Source organism: Leuresthes tenuis, unplaced genomic scaffold, assembly GCF_036924035.1.
Source record: "Leuresthes tenuis unplaced genomic scaffold, fLeuTen1.0.hap1 SCAF_1, whole genome shotgun sequence".
NCBI classification, from domain to species: Eukaryota; Metazoa; Chordata; class Actinopteri; order Atheriniformes; family Atherinopsidae; genus Leuresthes; species Leuresthes tenuis.
The window spans coordinates 13872194-13895069 of NW_027325355.1; the positions used below are offsets into that span (position 1 = coordinate 13872194).

Here is a 22876-nt window from a genome sequence, read left to right on the forward strand (position 1 = left end):
CATTCTATAAAGAGCATCTGTAACATGTATTTGTGGTTATTTGTTTGATTTCACATACAAAGGTTCAACCTGGGCCTCCGTTCTTAGCCGTTGCAGCCCTTGTGGTTGTTGAGGTTTTCATAAATTCCAGCTGTCAGGATTACCCACCTGAGACTTTCCCCACATCTGCCTGTTGGCCCAACCAAATACAAGTCATTGTGGTAATTAAAAACAGAGCTCAGTGGTTGTCCAAGTAGTTTTATTTATGCATGCACTATAGTGCAGCGTAAAGTGTTCTGGTTTGCCGAATAAAGCAGGCTACAAATCGAGTCTAATTTTAATTAGTGGAGCATTAACACAAACACAGCTGTACTGGAAAAGTTAACCTGGATGTTAATTTTTAAAACATGTTTACTGCAATGGAAAGAGAGTTATTGGTGAATGGTGGACAGGTTTTTTACTACTTGGATGTACTCCTCAAATCGTGGAGATTTTTGATTTTGCAAAAGGAAACTATTATGTAGCATTATAGGAAGTTGCATATTGCAAAGCTTTGTAGCTTCGACTTTTGGGCTCTAAATCTGCAAACGTCTGCGTTAACTCATCGGGAGGGCGGTTCTCAGCGGGTCTTCGTGATCTTTTTTTATTGGGGAATACATTGCAACAATGTGGCTTCATAACAGATACCTTCACGATGATTTGCATTAGCAAATAAAGCAAGAACATTCCGAACCTCCGCGAGCATCATTTGTTGCTAGGCAGCAAACAAACACTTGGGCACATACACAGGTTTGACAAAAAAAAAAAAAAAAACACTTACGCACACACATAAGCCTTTTTCCATTTGAGACTCGTGAAGCGAACGTTTCCATGTAAGGATTTATGTACTGCAATTTGGTAAACATTTCCATTCAGTGAGATTGGCTCGCGAACAGCACTCTCATGCATAGCTGGTTCACAGTGCATGCATCAAAACTGATTTTGACAGCTGTAGCTGCACAATAAGGTCACAATCCAGCCATGAAATGCGAAGTGTGTCAATTGCCCTCCTCTTATCAGCAAATAGCGTTTTACGCGATCAAATCAGTAGTGCGAAACCTTAATTAAGCGCGTGATCGCAGTCAAACAAACGCTTGACAGTGGACTCTGCTTTGTTTGCTCAAAATATGAAAGCAAGAATGTTTTAGAGACCTGTTTCAGTTGATAAGAACCCAGTGGAGCCAAAAGTAATACTAAAGGTATTTCATTTGGCTCTGTTGGCTCTGCGAATGTGCATTTTGGCTCGAGAATCAGTTGTTAAGTCGCGTAACTTCAGAAGTAAAGTGTAGTTTAAAGACAATAGAGTGTGTTGGGCTGTTACGCCATCGTTGCAGCCATCTGTCAGCGGGGCCTTTTGTGAGGCTGAGCAAGTCAAAATGAATTGCTTTGCTTTTGGACACTGCCAGATTATTTAGGATTTGAACATCCAGTCCGTAATGAGACAGCATTTGTGTACAGATCCGTGTCTTCAAAGGCTGCCGTCTGCCTGCAAACACCGCTTTGTTTGTCCAGTACTGTTAATTCCATAAATGATAAACAGGGGCTTAAAATAAGATGTTATTAAAAGAGTGAGCAAGCTGAGTTTGTACTGCAATTAAGTAGATGAGCTCTTGCATAAAAACGCGCTCTGTATACACTCTGAGGCACATGTGCTGTTATGTATCCTCAGTTCATCAGTGATCCCGTAACTTGCTCTATCAATGTGAAGTTTATCCAGAGTTTGTGTTTGCTTAATAATTCCGTGGGGAGGAATTTAAGTAACTGGCCTTGGTGGGGATTACTTTGCACACATGGGCTGATCCCGTGGCCTGTTCGGCCCGTTAGCCAGTGACCATCCCAGACACAAATCCTCGCCCCCAGGCTCATATTTATAAAATGCCAGGCCTTCTCTCCTGCTGCTTTTCCATCCATGGTTTCATAAAATGACATATGAGGTTCTATGTGCAAACAGCCCTCTGGGCATCCTCCTGACTCACACCCCTGAGATGCGGGGCGGCTTCAAATGTGCCCTTTCTCCGTCTCTGCGCCCCCAAGGTGAGCTCGGGATGCGGATCGTGAATGGGGCCAAATAATATTAAATCAGGGTGCACCCACAAAACAAAATAATCTGCATTTATATCTGTGGAGTTAGGTTACACATGCCACTTCTATTTCTGGCCCTTTGGATAAATAACCTATTAGTCTTCTGTCCTGGACGGGGTTAATGGGAGCTTGTTTTGTGGGGAGGCATGACACCTCAAGGTTTGGCCACAGCGATCGATAGGGAACATTACTGTATACATGCACAGTAGCATTACTGTACAAAGGTGTATAAGTTGGTAGCAGCGGGCAGCGTTTAATAGAGTGTCAATGGACACGTCAGCCACAGTGGGGAGGTCTGTCCACGCAATGAATGCCCTGCACATAGTCTTTTTTGTTTGTTTGTTTTCTTATTTATGCATTCTTGGAGTTGGGGCAGATGGTCCTGATTGAAACAAACAGGGCACTCTATGTATAGAAATGCAAAGTCTTTAAAGAAAAACGCTGTAATTTGACTTTTTTTTTTCTTTTAGCACAAGCTTGCGCCTCTGTTCTAAAGCATAATTTGCTTTACATTTGGGAGAAGGCGTCTTCCTAAAGGTTGTCAGGAGGCTCGTATTCGCCTGGCAAGTCCAGAGAAAAAGGCTTTTATAAGTCGCTTATTATAGGGGAGAAATTTAGGGATGACTATGACAGGGTTTTTTAATTAAATACCCTAAAAAACGGGGGAATTACCTAATGACAGCAATAAGAAAATGCATGTAATCATATGATTGGATAGCCAAACTTTAAACAGGTTTGTTTCAGCATACTGCACATTAAATGACTAAAAAAAGACAAAAAATGGGTTTATTTGGAGGGAGGAGGGATTGGAGGAGGGATTGGACAGTTACAATTAACGTTAACAACGTGTCTTTTTTTCTTAATCTAAATCAGTGGATTAAACGGTGACACATCACAATCCTAAACTGTCATGACCACTTCACGTACAGAGGAACTGTGGCTGCAGCACAAATTCAACTTGTGTTAACTCAGTAAAACATAACAAGGTATTCTTTTTGGACCATCGACTAATTAAGAATTATATAATCCGGGATGCGTTAAAGCTGCTCTCTTCATTTGAACATTTACTCCAATCAGCACCCATATATTGGCCCCGAGAGCAAACCTGGGAATTTGTAGGACCCAGCAGACCTCCCAGCCCCCGGCTTCACCTGTTCGCATGCACATTTCTTCCCCTTTTTTCACTTGGGATTGCCTTCGATCGCCCCCATGATAATGACCAAAAACCTCATGCCTATAACAATGCTGCTGTACGTCGGCTGCAGCTTGCTGATCCTCTCCGCGTCTCTCGCCGGTGCCTCCCTGGCCGAGATGGTGTTCCGCTGCCCCGGCTGCACCGCGGAGCGCCAGGCGCTGTGCCCAAAGCTCACCGAGACGTGCGCAGAGATAGTGCGCGAACCGGGCTGTGGGTGCTGCCCCGTGTGCGCCCCGCAAGAGGGAGAGATGTGTGGCGTGTACACCCCGAGGTGCTCCACCGGTCTGCGATGCTACCCGACGCCCGACTCGGAGCTTCCCTTGGAGCAACTGGTGCAGGGCCAGGGGCAGTGTCGGCGCAAAGTGGACACCGAGACGACCACTTACAGCCAGGAGCAGCGGGAGCAAACCAGCGGTCAGTCAGTTCACTGGAAACCTGGTTTTCCTCAATCAATTTTTAATGACACTGTCTAGACTGCAGTCTGAGAACTAATGTAGACATATTGCATTGTCATGGAGGGACCATTAGTGAAGTTCTCGTGATCATTTTCCTCTTTATTACATAATATGCCCTATCTATTTATGATATTAGATTTCAGCACATCCTTTTGGTACACATTTGAAGACACTTCCCATTAGGGTTCGCCTACCTAATAAGATGTAAGTTTTGACTGAATTTTGTTGCATTTGTTATCACGTTTTAGCACACTGCTCATGTTCTTTGAGCAGTTTGAATAACGTTGCACGTGGTATTCTTTGTTGTATATGTTTTTAAAGGGCTGTGAGTCACGGTGTGCATGCAGAGAAAGAAACAAAAGGAGTAACCAGTTCATCTCAGCTGTGCTCTGAACAGCTGGCCCTCTCGCCCCCCCCCCCCCCCCCCCCCCCCTTCCCTCCCTAAAATTTGCCTGTAAAGCACTGCAACTGAGTACAAGTCGCCTGCAAAATTCTTAGAAGTTGTACTTGGATCAACAGAGAAAACACTGTTGTATTGATGTTGACATTTCCACAGGGGTTTGGAGGGAACAAAACAGCAGGAGGCATGCTGCATTGATTGGAAAAATGGACTTTAAGCTTTGACCCGAGGTAGCCATAAACTGCTGTTAACGGTGACTACATTAACAGGGCTGGCTACCTGGAGAAGGAGCCGAGGACTTATATGTGCAGGGGGATCACAATGAAGCTCAGCAGCCAGTCAGGCTCGTGCAGCCTGCGTTGAAACAAGGACAGGTCACGGTGAAGGAGAAAAGTAAACAGCCTCATTAGATGGCTGATTTTTAGGCTGCAAGCGGTCAATGAGTGTCCAGTGGAGCCAGCCGGGGTGTGAGTTCTACTCATTTCCAAATCCTTGCTTTGTCAGAGTTTACCTCCAGACTGACACGTGTTTATTTTGGCACTTAAGTCCTGGAACGCAGGGAAATGACCAACAGTCAGCGTAACCCTGGTTTTCTGTAAGGACTTTTAATGCTATCAACCTAACATAAGGGGGGTTCACCTAGTTAATAATCCGCCATGAGAGTATTTTCAGTTCAAGTTATCTAACAGGCGAGGAATCAAACAGGTATGGATTGCAGAGTTATGTAACGGCATCGCGAGAGATCAGAATACTTGGACACATCATGCAAGAAGGCAGTTTATTATTAGATGTCACTGTTTGTTTTGCAGATTGAAAGGTCTGAGATTGAGTTGGATGTGCCTAACAAACAGTGGAAGCTCAGAGATCGGCTTGAAAAAAAACCTGAAGGCAGAGTTGTTTTGGATAAATGCCTTTTCTGCAGCATATGGAAGAGTGATTTCTGACAAAGACAGGGGCAGAGAACATTGCACTGAGAAAGGGAAGTGAAATGCAGCGCTAACTCAAGGTTAAAAGAAGAAAGATTTGGGGGGTTTTCTCTTGTCAATCTGAGGCCGAATGGGCTTGAAAATCGTTCTCCTTGGATCAAAACTGCAGATTTCTCTTAACATGTTGCCGCAGCATCAGCTCCATGATGTGTCCATTTATTTCTTCTTGCCTTGCTCTGTTTTTTAGGATAACTTCTTAGACATTCTGCATGGTCATGCTCCTTTTATTTTGCGCAGCTTGAGACTACATAGATTTGACTTCCTGAGTACATTAGTCTCTGACAGAAAGCAACAAAAGGAAATAAGAAAATCCCTGATTGGAATCAGCTAACTGGGGCCTGTGGAACATTGAGAGAAAATGTTCTGGCTACTATCCTTTGCATCTCCTTTACTCCAAGAATCCATCTGGAATGAAAAGATAAAATCTTACTATAATAGAATAATTAGGGATTGTGTTTAGTTGATTGTATTCATGGGAGCTGATTTGACACCTTGGCAAAGATTCAAAAGCTGAAATGTTGCAGCTGCTTAGGAACACTCAGCGTCCTGACATCCTTTTCCTCTAGCTTATTTGATTTCAGATCCGGATACGCATAACTTCTAACTGGGAACAACAACTAAATGAATGTCGGGGCTGACATTTATGCAGGAACCCATCTGATCGTGATGATGCAGAGTGGGATTGACAACAGAAGCAGAATTCCTGTGATCCTTTAGGTCGCCGTTACAGACGACTAACAGCAGGCGGGCCAAAAATCATAGGCAAACAGACATGTGGAAGATAGATTAGCAGGGAATTGAAATTGAGTCTATTCATTATTTACAGTTAGACTGAAACAGCTGTTTTTTTTATATACAATTCTGTATGTTTAAATTTGCATAATAATAACACTTTATTTGGTGGAATATTTTGAGTCTTACAATATAATTTGGCAAAACGTGGAGGAATTCTGTATAATCAAACATGCAATGGTGGCTTTGGTTCATTTACATACCCAAGAAAAAAATGAAGAAACGTGCTGGGAGTGACCGTAAATTAAAACAGGGACGTCCGGGTTAAAACAAATGGAGAAAGCCAGCTTCCTACAAGACTCTAGAAGTTGGCTCGTGTTCTCGGCGTCCACCACTTTACCATCCCTGTGTGACAGTTTGGCCCTGAGCGTGTCCAAAGAAAACAAGTTCACGATATAATATAAGCTAATACAGCTACCGAAGACGTGTGGACACTTCCACAGCAAAGACACCGTGGTTTTCAGGAATGTAAAAATGGCAACATGTTTTTCCTGGCGACTGGGCCTGTGCAAACAACAGCAAGAGCTGCAAACCTTTTTCTTGTGAATTTACGGTGAAATCCAAACACTATTCCCCAGGTTTTGTTGTCATGCAGTGCTGTACTGTAAATTTCAACTCTGGCCAGGCAGAGCATGCAAAAAAGGATGTAAATAAACACGAATGCGCTCTTGTAATTTGAGATTATTAATTTCAAGTCACCAGTGCAGAACAAAAGGCACCTCAGAGGAGCTAACAGAGGAAAATAATCACATTCATTTCGATTTGATCCAGTACAGTCCGATCATGTGTAAAGTGCCAATTTGTAAAAACCCTGTTTGAGTAAGAAAACCACCAGATTACTTTGAATCTTAACCGTGCTGTGAATTTACTGGAATACAATGATAAACTGTAAAATCATTCCCCGTAATGCGATTACGTTTCTAAACCAAAGTAAGAAGCTTTATGAAGTGGAGCTCTTTGCAAAACGAAGCAGTTCCTGCAAGCGGACATTGAAAAGTTTGACTGTGTAGATTTGGGTCTTTCACTGGAAGCGATCGGGCTCAAATTGAGTTTTTCTCAATGGAAGTAAAGCGCTTGAAGTCCTTTGAGATGGACTTCAGAAAAGGTCGGCGAGGATTCCTACAGTCAAGGCTGCCGCCTTTCGCGCGCTTTGTCAGCCAAAGACTAAGAAAAGACAAAGAAAGCATCGCATTCTTCGCGTCAGAGAAAACTCATTATAACTTTAGAGGAAGTTGAACAGAACTCAGAATGGTGCTTGTAACGATGTCAACTAATATTGTCACCATTGTCACATGATCTCCTGATTGCAGCCATTCATGCTGGGTGCGATCAATTTGCATAATCAGTAGAACTGTTTCCATTTGCCTCTCTCTGTGTCATTTCCATTGTTTTTTCTTCTGATTTGGTTTAATGGTGGCGTCTGCTTATCACAAGTTAATTGACTTTGTATAATGGAGAAACAGCGTTTCAGTGAGGATTTACTGACATTACTTTTATGGATTTAGTGGCAAAGCTAAACGCCCTGCCTCCACTGCGGGCACATTTTGGTTTAAAGCCGATTGAAAAAGGAGAAACCTAAAACTTAGCGGCAATTTGTCAGTTTTGGAGGGAAAAGGAGGCAGTCAAAGCTATTAATACCACTATTGTCAGAAGAATGGTGGCATAATGTAAAAAATTTGAATGACAGTTGATTATTGACTATAAAGTTCATGATCGGGAAAGTCTCAGTCACGACAATTCATAATTGTAGCTCTATTTCAGAGATAATTCCTCTCCTGATTTGCACATAACACATCTTAGAGTTATCCACCATGCAAACACTTGGATTTTAATGTTCCCGTGAACATCAGTGTGAAGTGTTTGGGCACTCAGGAGACCATGACGTGGTTTTCATGGCTATGTTTGTTGCTTTAAAATCTGTATACATCATCAGCATTAATGATGCCTTCACAGATGTGCAAGTTACCATGCCATGAGCACTAAGGCACCCGCGGAAAACGCCGATCAAGCCAGATGGTCTCTCTTTTTAAAACTTTGATTATTCTGACCACAGGACCACATCACATAAGGCCATCTTAAGTGAGCTTGAGCCCAGACATGGAGGATGTGTTTCTGACTTTTGTCGTTTATTTTGATGGAAGCGGCGAACGCTTCCCCACATTTAATTCTCAAAAACGCAATCTTTCTTTTGATCTTTTTCATTTCCACTCGTGTTGCTTACCAGCTATTAGTAGGGAAGGGAATTGTTCAAAATTGAGCAATTCCGGTTCCATTATCGATATCACTTATCGATTCGGTTCCTTATGGGTTCTCTTATCGATTCTCTTATCGATTCTCATCCAGTTATATATAGTACAAATATAGTACAATATATAACTCTATATATCTAACTGCCTCACTCTTGCAGTCCTCGTTAACTAAATGTTAATATCAGATGGAAATTATTCATACAGTATGTCGCTAACATTATTACCATAGGATTACCAATGCAGGCAAGAGGGACATCTCCCCTGTCGCACCAGAGAAATATATATTATCATTTTTTTTCAGCATGACAAATACAATGTTTGGGAGGAGTACTTGACAGAAGACCCAAAAGCATGACTGTCATGCTCAGTGTGTGAGATTTGAGAGCCCTGCGTTACCTGGGACTTTTGAGGCGGAAGACGCTGTACCACAAGCTCTCTCCCTTTGATGTGATCAAAGCTCTGCACGTGTTGCAACTGGCCCAAGAATTGTCCTTTTTGGTGAAATATAACCAAACTTTGGAGCGCTTCTGTCTCGACGCCATTGTGCACATGATGTTATCGCGCAACTGCGTCAGACGTTAGCAGAACCTATAAATGGGATCGTTAGGCAGATTAACGATTCCACGGAATCGAACTACTGAGAACCGATTCTTGATTCCCATCCCTAGCTATTAGTTACCAACAATATGTCATTGTTCAGTCAGGTTTTTATATAGTGAATGGAGGCAACTGTACAAGCCTTTTCCTGCCCCAAGTTTGAGACTACATTTTTGCAGCCTTCCAATTCGAAATGATAAAAACGATTAAACTAACAACAGGGTTTTCAGTGTCCTCACGTTGTTTTTGAATTACAACGCGCAACCTATATTTTGAAAACGAGTTTGGGTTTCGCAATAAAATGTTTGCTTCTCGATGTCTGCCGCTGGCGTGTGGAGCAGAGAAACCAGATGCAGACTTCAGGCTGGAGACAGGCAGGGGAAGACAATGATAAACGCCACTAAACTAAACCAAACGCGCTGCTGCAGCAGAATGTCCAAAACAGAAATAGAAAAGTATAAAGAGAGCAAGACTTGTCATGGAGGAGAAAAGAAAGACACACAACAACAACAAAAGAAACTGGCACTGATCAAAGCAAACCTGGTATATGTATATATATATATATATATACATATATATATGTAGATATACACTGTGAGAAGTAAAGACTGAAACCTGGAGTGACACAAGAGCATGAAGCAGCTGGGGAGTAGTTATAAATAGAAATAAAACAGTAAGAAAAAAAAGCTAAGACATGAAGCATGGAAGAGCAAGAGCCAAAGACTCTATTACAAGGCCCACAGACAATGTCAACGTCATGTTTTATTTGATAGTTCACATATACTGCAAATTGTGTGCATTTTCTTATACACACCTGTAGAAAATAGACAATATTCCAAATTCCATATGTGTTAAAACACCAGACCAGTTCAACGTTAACACAGTTGAGGGTTCGCTTACAATATCTCCACAGACATTTACACACTGTAAAGACTTTATTTGCGCAGGTGATTTTTTTCAAACACGTAAGGTATCGTCTGGAGGGTTTCGTGGAGTTTCCAGTTAAATTGGGAAGGCTTTGGTAAGTTAGAAATCTGAGGCTGATGACTCAGAGATAATTGCTGGCGCTTGACACAGACTACAAAGATTAATGGAAGATCTTAAGCCTCGTGGCAAAGATCCCCCGTGACTTGACTTGGTGAACTCAGGAGGATGACGTGTCCTCTTTCGGTCGTGTTCAGTAAGTAAAAGTCAAATATTGAACTCATGAACTGATTAAACTTATTAGACCTCGATGGTAAGAAATGATTTGATAGTCGAGAAAGCCTGCTTATTTTAATATTAAAAATAACAGAGAGGGATTCTTTGATTTTTGGTTGAAAAAGTCTCTGTTTAAAACACCCACAAGTTTCCCACTGCCCCGTCTGTTTATGCATGGAATCATTTGATATTCCGTTCCCACAGAAACCTGGACCCAAATAAAGGTTCTTTTAATCAGATTGGATGGCCGTTTAGTTGTTTTGACTGGAATCATACCATAAATGACCTCAAAAGAGAACAAGTCCATTTGAAAAAAAAAGCCTGAACGGAGCCCAGGTTCTTTGCTTACATGCATTATAAAAAAAGTCTCTCTAATTAATTGACAACTGCTTACTGGTCCCCAAAACAGCCATCTGTTGTGATTTTGCTCAGACTCATCCACTCCATTTTACATGCTTATAATGAGAGAGGAAAACTGTGAGTTTTGCTGCATCAGTGCTGTTATGGACAAAGTTGTTATGGAGAGGGGAAATTAGGTGGGAAAAAAGGGGGTTGGTTGCTGTAATAATACTGTTAGCTAACAGCGATCAAAGTGTGCCTGCGGGGGTGTCCAGACGACCCCGCAGGACTGAAATAGCTCTGAGATAATCCCCCCGCCCTATCCCAGGCTTCTCTAAAATCGGGTATTTTTGCCATCTTCCCTCGAGGCATGGACTTCAGATGTGTACGTGCCAAGAATCTCCTCGTGCCTATTGAGAACCAGAATAACTTCCCACCCTCCATTTTGGTCAAGGGTGATTTAAGACAATGCAAACACCGTCTGATGTGCTACTGACACTGGGGGCAGTCTCTAAACTTGTTTTTAATAAGGAAGAGATTGAAAAATTTTCATGACCTACTCATGCTTACATGCTTTACCTACACTAAGCGGGTATAGAAAATGGATGGATTGATGGATCGTTCCTTCTCTCATTGTAGTGGTTCACCGGGAGATGCAGACATCACTGGGCGACAGCGAGAAAACACGAACTTGAACAATGTTAGTCAGAATTTTTGGCATCCCAAGTGAAGAATGTAGAAAGCATTCTTAAACAAATGCAAATTAAGCAGTTTGATTTGTTTAATTGCAAAGGTTACAAAGAAAAGCTTTCATACAGTGAAAGGAAAAAGAAAATGCAAATACAAAGCATTCCCCCGAGAACAACCTTTCATAAATATCCAGCTGCCAGTCTTCCACTTCTAAGTTTGACAGCTAAGTTTTCAGCTCTATCCAAAGATTTCAACAACACTTAAGTCAACACTGAGTGGGTCTACATGATGAGATTAATTGGATTAAAGCTATAGTTGGACTATGCTCCTTATTTGGACACGGGCAATTATCCAAGTGTATATTTTGGGTGAATAAATCGAATCACTGGCACAAAGCATGTCATACCCCAGTACGATAGGTGACGCTGTACCCATTTCAACTAGCGGTAATAGAGCCACTTCCTGTTGACATCTTCACCACCACCAACAACAACAACAAAGTCAGGCATTCCTGACTTTGTTGGCGAACGAAGAGCAAGATGAAGCTATGTCCCTCCCAGGGACTGTCAAGTCCCTGGGAAAAAAATCTCGAGCATGTGCAGAACGCAAAGTCCAATTCACCGTATGCAAGTACGTTTAGTGCGACTATCTCGGGGTCTTAATCCGACTGTGAGGAACCCTAAGTCAGACTAAGGTGTATACATGAATTAATTACTCGAATAACTAATTTGATTCTTTACAGTGCCACGTAACCCCACTGACTAATTGCTGTACAGTTTTATGTATGCATTAGGTAACTGTCCTGTTGAAAGACTGAAGACTTTTATCTCAAATCAAGTTTTATGTCACTGGATAACATATTTTGCTTTACTGTTTATTTGGACTGCTGAGATAGGCTCCATTTATAGATCATTTTCTTCCATAGGCCAGGGCTTATCTATGAAGGTTAGCCTTTTCTTGCCTTTCTTTTAAATATTTGTGCTATCTTAGGCCTATGGAGCCCAACGATATTTGCTTCAGAGTGCAGTGTTCAAGAACCTTGAACCTTGGTTCTTTTATCAAAAATATTCAGATTTTACAGAACTGGTTTATTTTGAAAAATTCTGTCCCTAATTTTCAGGGGTCCCAATGGTTCTAATTTTAAATGTGAATTAGAGATGCATTACTTTGAATTTAAGCTGACATTCATTGAACCAATATTTGATCTAAACGAATATAGGATTTAGTGGCAGAGCTGCAGGTTTCAACCAGTTTAATTTCTCTTACCTTCCAAATGTGTTGGATAAAAAACAGTTTCCATGAAATAAAAGACCATCTCTTCAGCCAGTGTTTGTTTTTACTTTCTTTCTATCAATCATTTCCTTTTCACACATTTCTGCAATGGCAAAAACAGTTCAATTCAATGCAATTCAATTCTATTTATATAGCGCCAAATTAAAAGAAATGTCATCTAAAGGCACTTCAAAGATACAATCCAATTAAAGCCAATTAGAATCCAGTTAATTGTAATCCAATCAGTCCAATCCAATTCATTAAATTCCAGTTGTTCTCCTTATTATAAGTCATCACCGCAAATACACCTCCTTAATGCTACACATAGGAATTTTAAAGCTTTTATCGTCTGATTGTGATTTTGTGTTTATATCAACATTTCCAAATTGAAATATATATATGAAGTATTTTTAAAAATCTCATGCTATCAAGTAGTTTTGAAAGATCTGAGTCTGATGTCTTGACCCGGGGAAAAAGAATGGAGCAAACTTGTTGATTGTAACGCCATTATCAAGGCATGAAACCTGCTCCTCTTAAGTTTGATTTGATTTAACAAACAAAACTCGTTTTAACAATCGGTGTTACTGGGCATAAGACACTGGGTGTATCCTTGACTTGTAGCAAACATGACTGCATTTCTTTCCTTCCTTGTAAAAGTTTTAAAAAACCTGCATTGTTTATATTCACAACCTCCAGCGGGCAGTTTTTTTTCCCTGTGTCAGCACATTGCCAACACACCGTACTGGATTGATAGCGCCACGCATTTCCATAAATGTGCATCGAGTCAACAGCGAGCACATGTATGTGCACATAAGAAAACAAAACTCTGACCTGCTTACAAAAAAAAATAAAAAAAAGACTCTTCATAGCATTGCTTCAGGTCAAAACTTCTATTTGACTGAGGATTTGCCTGATATGACCCTAAAAGCACAATTTGTTCCTGCAAAGTTCACATTTTAGCTCAGAGGTTTGCCATAATGGAAAATAGTGTCTGCAACCTTTTCCCCAAGAGATTTTGCTCACTCTGTCCCCTCATGCTCTTCGCGTCTCTTCAGCTGTGAGTGATAGTCGATGCATGCGATGCTCCTTCAGGGTTCTGCGTGTCCCAGCTTGCTTCAGTTCCTGTCCTGGTTTGGGTCTCGTAAAAATGCCCCAGAGTTCACCCAGAAGCGCCGGCAGAGAGTTATGCCTGGTCTTGGATGCCACGGTGTGCACGTACGTGCCAGAGCCTGTGCGAAGCCTGCTTTTAGAAGTCTGTTGTGGGCCAAAAAGCCTGGAAGGTAAACATATCTGCACTCTGCTGAGTTTGTGTTTCTAGAAAACAGTCCCACAAGGCCTTGTAATGGATTATGGACTGCAGCAAATCTACGTGCCTTTCGTCAGCTTCTTAAGTGGGTGGCACATGACCTATTTCACACCTTAGAGCTGCTTCAGGACTGCAATTAAGAGGATTTATTTTACTTTTTATAGAAGAATTGCACATTATAACATTTAGAAATAGTCCAGTTTGGGGTGCATTTTTGTCCAACATACCTTGAGTCAGGTGGTTCTTTTACTGGTTGTCAGTGGTGAGGATCTTACCTTAATTCAGTTCTTGGATGTTTCTGAAATCCTCTGCGAAGAAAACGCTCTGAGAGTTGTTTAGTTTTCATTAGGTCTAGTTAGTTTGGAGGCTTTTAAAAAATGGGCCCAATTAAACCTCAGCCCCCCAAAAAAGATTTTATTAGAAAGTCTAAATGTCTTTACACAAGTTTTTTTCATTTTCAGCTGGCCCTACACAACCACGCTTCCCAGTACTCGTGAAAATGTGATTAAAACCTGTGATTTACATGATGTGGTTCACTGAAAATCATGCAAAACAACAAATCAAATGTTAAGACTTTAGTAGGACATTGAAAAGAGTTTATTTAGGTGAAACGAAACACTGGAAAGGTTGTGTAATGACAAAATGTCCATCCATCCATCCATCCATTTTCTATACCGTCAATCCGTCGGTCGGGTAGCGGGTGGGCTGGAGCCTATCCCAGCAGTCATGACAAAATGTACCTCAACTAATTAAGATAACTGACGATAGGTTCATTACATGATGGTTATGGAAAGAAGGGTTTGTCCCAGAGTGGCTGTGTCATTCAAAAGAAAAGATGGCAAGGGTTCAACACTGTGGGAAAGTGTGGGTATGTAATATCACAGTTGAAAAGTAATGTCAGTCACTGTAAACAGTGCATGAGGTTTAACCGTTTCATGGAAAAACAATCATTCTTAATGTAAGGGACAGATTGGACACCGGTATTGAATGTTAGGGATCTTAAGGCCTTCAGGCAGAGCTGCACAAAAGAAAAAATGACCTACTTTTGCAGTGGAAACCCTCACATTATGTTTTTATGCACATTACACTCAGCACGCCCACATGCTCAAAAGCTGGAGGCAGAACTTTTAAGATAAGCTGCTTCTTCTTGACCCCATAACAGTAAACATCCCTTTGAACCGTCCACGAGTCTGACTCCAAAACAAGGGCGTATCTGTATCTATGGAAAAAATGACGATGTTAGATTGCTAATGTCCTTGTAGCTTTCCTTTGGCAACATTTCCACTCTCCACAATATGACCAAGTCCGCCATTTGCTCAGCTGACCAGAATCTGGACAATCAGACATGTCATCTCTGGACTTCATGCCACCTGGGAATTTGACATGGATCAGATATGGAAAGGTAGCCTCCCAGGCCATTGTGTGAGGATTAAGTCAAGCAGTAGACTGGACAGTAGGTCTGCTGCTCTGTTGATTCTGCTGCTCCCCCAGCCCACTGCTGTGGACTGCAGAGGCCTAGTGCCCCCTAAAAGTGGGGTCCTGACCCTCTGTGTTTGTGTGTGTGCGTGTACATTCAATAGCCAGAGATTGCTTTTAAACATTGTGCATTCATGTGTGTTTGTGTCTACAGACTATGTACTTTACTGAAGGTCTCAGGAGTGAAGGCGTTGCACTCGGAACACTCGCACACAAAACAAAAGGCACCCCAGCCGCCAATATGTCAGAGTGCGGCGTGTGCGTTTGTCAAGTCGCACACACATATATGCAAGGACACACCTGATTTCATTTGACTTCTGCCCCTTTTTCGCAAAGAAACTAAGTCTTCAAAGAAAAACCCAGAGAGAGCACAGTGGCACGTCATAGAGGGAGACTCGAGTCCAACAACACCAGATCTATCTGATGGAAAAAGGCGCCAGCACCTTGTTATTGCTTCGTTTGGAATTTCCTTTCTCCTGTTCTCTCCTAAACTTTTTGTAATCACATTCTTCAACCGGATGTCAAATTTACCTCTTGCAGGAGTCAGAGAATGCCTCTTCAGTCTACCGCTGCTGCAAAAACACACGCTCGCTTTCATTCGCAGCACTTTCCACAAGTCTGCATGTTACAGCTCGACCTGCAAAAACCTTGAACTACCCACTTCGTGGCCGAGTATTTGACCTTCTCTACTGTCTTGGCTTTTTTCCCCTTCTTTCATTTGGGTCTCCTGTGAAACCCCACATAGGTGGAATACATGTATTCCTTCTAAGGTTCAGCAAAAAAAAAAAAAAGAGGTGTTCTGGCACATTTATTTGCTTTTTGTAATATTATTCCTTGCAGCTAAACTGAGCCAAGATGAGCTATGTGAAAAATTTGAGTCATGCTATTTTTTTTTTTTTAAAAAGTCTTTTCTTTTACTCTAAAATCAGCCGGTCTGGAGAGACGCTCCTCTGCCACTCCCTTTATACAAACACCAAAGTATGCTCTGTTGTCAGAAACAATACTTTGGATTGTACCTGTCTAAAGAGAGACTTTTTCTTTTGGAAGCTGATGTTTAAGAAAACATTAAGAAAAGAAGAGATAGTCAAAGTCAGTGAATTTATGCAAGACTAGTTCACAGGTTCTCCCTAATAAGACTCCTCAATATGACTTTTTTTTTGGCAAGAGTAGATTTCAGCGCCATCTATTGGCAGACTTGCAGATTGCAGCCAATTTGATAACTCTTTCCTCAATGCGACATTTCCAATGCAACAAGTCCTTCAATATTTGGGATCATATAGGTCCATACTCTTAAAAATGATCCATAAAACCATTTGCATAAACAGTAAAGAACTACCCTTACAAGGAGAGGGAGGGAAATATGACTCATACGGACAAAAGGTCAACAAAAGTCAACAAAAGTCAACAAAAGTCAACAAAAGGTAGGTGGGAGGGGGTTTGGATGGTGCTGTAACATGCTGTGCTTTGAATAATTTATGCAATCACGACACAAGTTCAAGAATAACATACAACGGCAGCTTTTTAACTTGTGAGGTACATTTAGTTAAAGATAAGAACAACACTTTACCAGGACAGTTTTGTCACCTCTCTGTTGGTTTAGCCAGTAACATTACATGGGGTAGGAATATGAACAAAGGCCCCATGTGGACATATTCGTGTGGAGAACAGTCTCTCTAAATGTGTTGGAGAAACTGTAATGATGTGTAATGGAGTCAGTGTTTGGTCAGTTTTACATTTCTTTTCCTTTTGTCACATTTTCTTTTTTCACACAGTTCTCTAATAGAAAAAACAGCTCTCATTATCTCATTAAGCTTTTCTGGAAATATATCCCCCCCTTAAGTTCTACACAATGCAATTTGAATGTCTATACTCATGATTAGGGATGCACCAATACCGATATCAGTATCATATCGGTATTGGTACCAATACCATGTGCGTGTACTCGTACTCAGTATTCATTAAAGTGTTCTGATACTGCAGAACCGATACCAGTGTGATTGGAGCTTAATTTTTCTGCATTGTGTTTGTGAAAGTTAAAATGTTAAAACAATATGTTGCACTAAGAGTAGTTTTATATTAATAAAATGCACAGTTATATTTGGGTTGAATATGCCTAAAGAAAATGAAATGTGTTTGATTGTAAGAACTGTAATAGTCTTGATTAGTACTCATATCGGTACTTGGTGTCTGCAACTACTAAAAGGTAAGTACTTGTATTTGTACTCGGTTTCAAAAAATGTGGTATTGGTGCATCCATGATGTATAATGATGGGCTTATAGCTAAATTAAAGATGTATGCATGCCAGTGCAAAACATGTTTAGTCTCTGAAGCTAATTTTTTATTTAATGACAACTTTGCAGTTTATATTTGCTGTTTGAAATAGAATAAAGCTTACAGTTATGCACAATTAAGGACAGGTCGCTGGGAGTTCAATGACCACCGCTCCTTCGGTCAGATCCATTCCTTGCACATCACCATCGGCTCCTGAAACCATAAATGGCAATGGCAAAATGGCAAACTCGATGCTTCAGAGCCAACCAAAGCGACAGCTAACATCACAATGGCATCCTTTGTCAATCCTTCATTTACAGTTCTTAATCTTAAGGGGATGGAATGAGTTTAAAGCTATTATTGAATGGAACTTCAAGACAGTACAGATGCTTATGGTCCCACTCAACTGAATAGATAAATGGACAAGTAGCAAATAGCCCAACTGCAACATTTATTTTTAGTAATGTGGTTGAACTGGCCCATTAAATGGCCAGATGTGCCTTTGTCCAAAGGTATTTAAAGTTTCTTTGAATTCATGGCCCCTGAGATTCAGGGGATTTTGCAGCTGATTATACAGAGATGGGGGCAGGGTTAGCAAATGTAAACACTCTTCTATGCTTATAGCATCAGTGGGAAACACAATAATAACACATCAATCACAAGTCCAACTAATACTACTTGATACTTTTGACTTTAGTGGCTGAATCAGACCTTTTATTATAGTAAAATATAAATAAACAACTGTGATAGAACTCAGTACTCAAATTGATAATGGCTGTAATGTAATTAGCAAAAGAAAAACAGGTGATATGTGTGCGGCATCTCACCTCTCTGAGATGAAAGATCCCAGGTGCTGAACCAACCTGCCCTCAGCGAGTTTTATTTTTGTTTTGCACAGCATCACGACTTCAGCAGCTATCCAGGTGGTACCTGGACCTAATGAGACTGACTTTATTCTGGAGTTTGGTCAGGGAACTGCATGGAAGTGTGAAACTTCAGCTTTATCTAAGCAGAAGACTTCAACTATCTGATTGTATCAGCTTGTGAAACAGAAAATAGAAAATACAGCTCCCTTTAACAACCGCTCATTAAAACTGAATCACAATGCAAGGGGAAAAAAGCTGCCATGGAAACCTGACTATGACTCAAGCTCAGCATTAACCAAAACATCCCCTTGCTTCGCAAGCTTGTTCACAGAGCTGGAGTGTAGTGGGTGAATGACTGGGCCAGCACATTTATATCATACTCAACATCATGAAATGAGATAAGCAAAGAACGAATAAACGTTTGAAATAGTGCTGGCCAAACCTGTTCAAAAAATTGATTGAATAAGTTGCATTAAGATACACACTGAGACACAAAAATGGATAAGGTAAGTTACATTTTTCATGAGCAAAACAAACTTGCAATAAAAAATTGTGTTATGCTCTTCATGTTTAACTCTAGCTGGCAGGTCATCTGTCCGTTTCCAGAAAGCACTTAAGCAGACCACTAATTTGTCACTCTTCTGTTATCTGTGCAACCTGGAATGTTGTTTCATCCCAGCCCGCAACCTCACAGAATCTGAAAGTTATGCAGAGTGGCTTAGTGCACAGAGACCATCAAAGTGTCTGCGAGCAAGACACCGAAGTCCGTACTTAAGTACTCTAGTACGCGGGAAATGAAAATAAAAGCAGGCACTGCTGATTGATGTTATGTTGAATTGTTTGCCGACTCTATCAACAGGTGAAGCTGTGGAGCTACAGTCTGATCTGGCCGCAAGCGAGATCCCAGCCATTCGAAAGCCCAGTAAAGAGACCACCTGGCTGGGGCCTAAAGAGAGCGCTGTACGTCAGCACAGACAAGAGATGAAGACCAAGATGAAGACCAACAAGGTGGAAGAGTTGAAACCTCCTCGGCCTAAACAGGTGAATATATGTGTTGTGTGACAACTCAGGAAAACACTAGTTACGAATCAAGACTAGCGGCTGCACAGTGGTGGGATGGTTAGCACCGTCACCTCACAACAAGAGGGTTCCTGGTTCAATTTCAACTTTCTGTGTGGAGTTTGCATGTTCTCCCTGTGTATGTTCTTTCCAGGTACTGCAGCTTCCTCCAACCCCCCAAAAAACATGCATGTTAGCTTAATTGGTGATGCAAAATTGTCCCTAGGTGTGAGTGTAATTGTCCCTAGTTGTGAGCGTGAGCGCCCAGCCACTGGGGAGCACGAACCAGTGTGTTTCTAGTGCCGCTCCCAAGCCCGGATAAATGGTGAGGGTTGCGTCAGGAAGGGCGTCCGACGTAAAACAAGCGCCATATCGATGACGGGAGATCGCTGTGGCGACCCCTGATAAAGGGAGAGGCCGAAATAATAAGAAGTTACAAATCAAGGGTGCTTATGGTTTTCTTCATGTGTGTCTGATGTCGCCAGTTTATCAACTCCATAATGTACAGAATATGATGTAAGGAAATTAACCATATCCTGGTTGCTGTTTTAACTTGAGAAATTGTGTCTTTATGATATGTATTGACCACTTTCTGTCTGTCGTGAAAGTCATTATTACAGGCTTCAATACTCTGACAAATCCACAAATCCATCGCTATTTTGCAACTTCCATTATCAGTCTGCAACGACAGTGTTTTTTTTTTACATTTGGGACAACACACTTACAAGGAAATTTGTACAGAATGTCACTTGATCTTGAAAGTTTGCTCCAAATATTTTTTGGTTAAACTTTATGATTGCCACTTTGGTGGATGGGGAAATTGCACCTCTAACCGGCATTTTTTATTCCAATCCCCAGGTTTACAGGTCAAATGTTTTCCCAATGATATAAACCCAATGAGGTAAATGTGAAAAAACTTATTAGAAATCATTATAAAGAGGCCAAAAGTAATGTTTTTTACCGTCTCATGACCTTTGAAGGCCTGCAACGATCTTGTCTGTATTACAACCAGAATGTTGTCTGAGTTTTTTTTCGTCACCTTAATTTAGCTGACAATTCCTGCTTTGAAGTGCAACCAAGCATCCAGACGTTCTGTCTTTAAGGATTTGCTTTGTCAAATAGGGGTATATCAGGAAACCCCGAATTGTGGCCAGATGTTAATGTCCACGGTCCACAAATGCTTAGCAAGATCATATTACCCTGTTGCACTCCCATTCCTAAGATTAGTGTTGACAGCCATGTTGGATGTTTTTGCCACTCAGGAGGGGCGTGTCTATGTTGTCCAGCTCAAGCAGCAATGTAATTGCATAACCTCTATTGCACTTAATGCGCTGGTAAAAGCCAGAGGAAGCTGATTTTTTTTTTAATTTCCACATTTTGCCTGTCTCTTAATATCGTTAGCCTACATGGTGGCTGTTTTAGAAAAAAGTTGGGTTTTTTTCAAGTTGCTGGTGCACTTTTAACAGTTTTCCACAACTATTAGTGTGAAATGTAATACTTCAAGTCCAGTTGGCAGGTTTCTTACCAAGGAAGTTTTAAAAAGCGACATTCTTTTCTAGCATAATCACTCCTAAAGCTTTTTTTTTTTTTTACCATTGTCATTTAGAGCTTTATTCATCAGTGGAGCAAGTTTTCTGTAACACCTCTGTAGTCACGTTCAATCTGGAGAAACAACCTCAAGCGCAAGAGTAATGAAAAGCAGCGCAGCACTACCTCCGTCTGCAGCAGCAGCTGCTAGTTTTTTCGCACATCTTCTTTGACGAGAAGCGTGTTGTTTCCATTTTTTTTTATAACAAAGTTGAAAGTACAGTCAGAACTCGAACCTGCTTGTAAAAAACATCCGCGCACTTGGAGGAGGAAGAGCAAAGTTTGCATTTTTCTGACAGTTAAAGGAGTCGTGGCGCTCTTGAAGAAAAAAACAAAACTGTTTGCTGACCTTAGATACACCTGACCTGCTCTGTACCTCAGAGCTCGGGACTCGAGGGTGAACCCCGACCATTTCTGTCCAGCGTTGAGTTCTTTTCCAACTGCTATAAAAGCCATTTATAAAGGTTATTGCTCCAGCAGAAACTTTATAACTGTCTCAACAAAACATTTGGCTCTGTTGCTTTCTGAGGTAAATGTGAGGTCAGTGGTTAGTTTTTATTCACTGCTGGCAAGAGCTATGATTCATTTGCTCATAACAGGAAACCCTTTAGCTTTATTGTGTGGATCTCTGTGTGTGTGCGTTTAATATGGGATTTTATAGTGAGTCAAAAATGTGCTGATTGCTTCGCAAACACAACCTGGTGTTGATGTGTCCTGGAACAGTTTCCTTTCATGTGGATAGGTTGAATTGAACGTTTTTTTTCTTTGTTCAAATGAGATTTCCGATTTCATTTGAATAAAAAAAATAAAAAAGCTACTCCGCTAATTTAAAAACAACATGTTGAATCCCACAGAGGCTAGAATCAATGGAACAGTTTGTACAGAACATTTCATGCTGCAGGCCAGTCACATTTTTACCAACATAACACAGAAAGCTCTGGTACTCCCACATACCACCATATGAGCTTGTGAACATCATAACTGTTGTTGTTTTTTGTCAAGACTCAATGCCAGCAGGAGCTCGACCAGGTCCTGGAGCGGATATCCAAGATGCCCTTCAGAGATAACCGTGGTCCCCTGGAAGACCTTTATGCTCTGCACATCCCAAACTGCGACAAGAGAGGGCAGTATAACCTAAAACAGGTGACCGAAGTCATTTTTTGGGGGAAAAAGGGATAGTGTAGCCACCTGATAATATGCAAGCACATAAAGGAGAGAAAGTGAATAAAGCATCACAGGTCTAAGCTTTAAATAGAAATCACCTAAACTCCCATCTTCTCAGATATTTGTCAGTCCTTTAGTAGCAGAAAAAGAAAGTCCAACAAATATATTCTGTTTCAGTGCAAGATGTCGCTGCATGGTCAGAGGGGCGAGTGCTGGTGCGTTAACCCTCACACCGGGCGACCCATCCCATCAGCCCCAACCGTGAGAGGTGACCCCAACTGCAGCCAGTACCACAGAGAGCTGGATCTGGAGCTCCCCGACACGGCCCAGATCTAGTGTGGCATAAAACATAAAAAAAAAAAGAAAAATAAAGAAAACTGTAAAGTACTTGGGAACAAAGAACATCTGAGGAAGCTTTAAGCTATATCTTTCTGTGTGTACGTGTCTCTCGGTCGTTCGGTGACACTGACATTTCACTGACAAAGTTTAAATATAGAGTCCAGCTTGTTGCATAAGACGGAGCTGCAGATTACAGTTAAAAAAAAAAAAGAATTAGACTCCTTTTTCCACATATATATTTAGCTGGAGTGTCAGTAACAGCGCTTTACTAATTGTGACGTTGCTCAGAGTGCTCTGTTTTCAGTGTTTTGTACTGTGCATGTGTTAAAAAAAATGAAAAAGCCTTCCGTGTGTTGGATATTTGTAGGTGTTTTTCGTGCTCCTGCTTGCAGACTACTGTTGCGCCTCGTGCTGTGCTCTAGGCCTTGAGTATGCCTAGCTTTTAATACACACTATTGAAGATGAAATGTAGTACATGTTGGGAGTAGAAAATGCTCAGCGCAAAGGACTTGACTTGATAAAAGAGATAATG

At 41.2% G+C, this 22876-nt stretch overlaps 1 protein-coding gene across 2 annotated transcripts; it reads left to right on the forward strand.

The window, feature by feature from the left end:
* Nucleotides 1–3170: 3170 nt before the first annotated feature.
* Nucleotides 3171–22683, forward strand: igfbp2a (insulin-like growth factor binding protein 2a). Of its 2 annotated transcripts, none has more exons than XM_072379363.1 (4): nucleotides 3171–3733; nucleotides 19055–19236; nucleotides 21844–21984; nucleotides 22183–22683. In XM_072379363.1, exons 1-4 carry the CDS (start codon nucleotides 3310–3312, stop codon nucleotides 22339–22341), a joined length of 906 nt encoding a protein of 301 aa, XP_072235464.1. In that variant the 5' UTR covers nucleotides 3171–3309; the 3' UTR covers nucleotides 22342–22683. The 2 variants fall into 2 exon arrangements, with proteins under 2 accessions (XP_072235464.1, XP_072235468.1); XM_072379367.1 differs by having other exon boundaries at nucleotides 3184–3709.
* The last annotated feature ends 193 nt before the right edge of the window (nucleotides 22684–22876 follow it).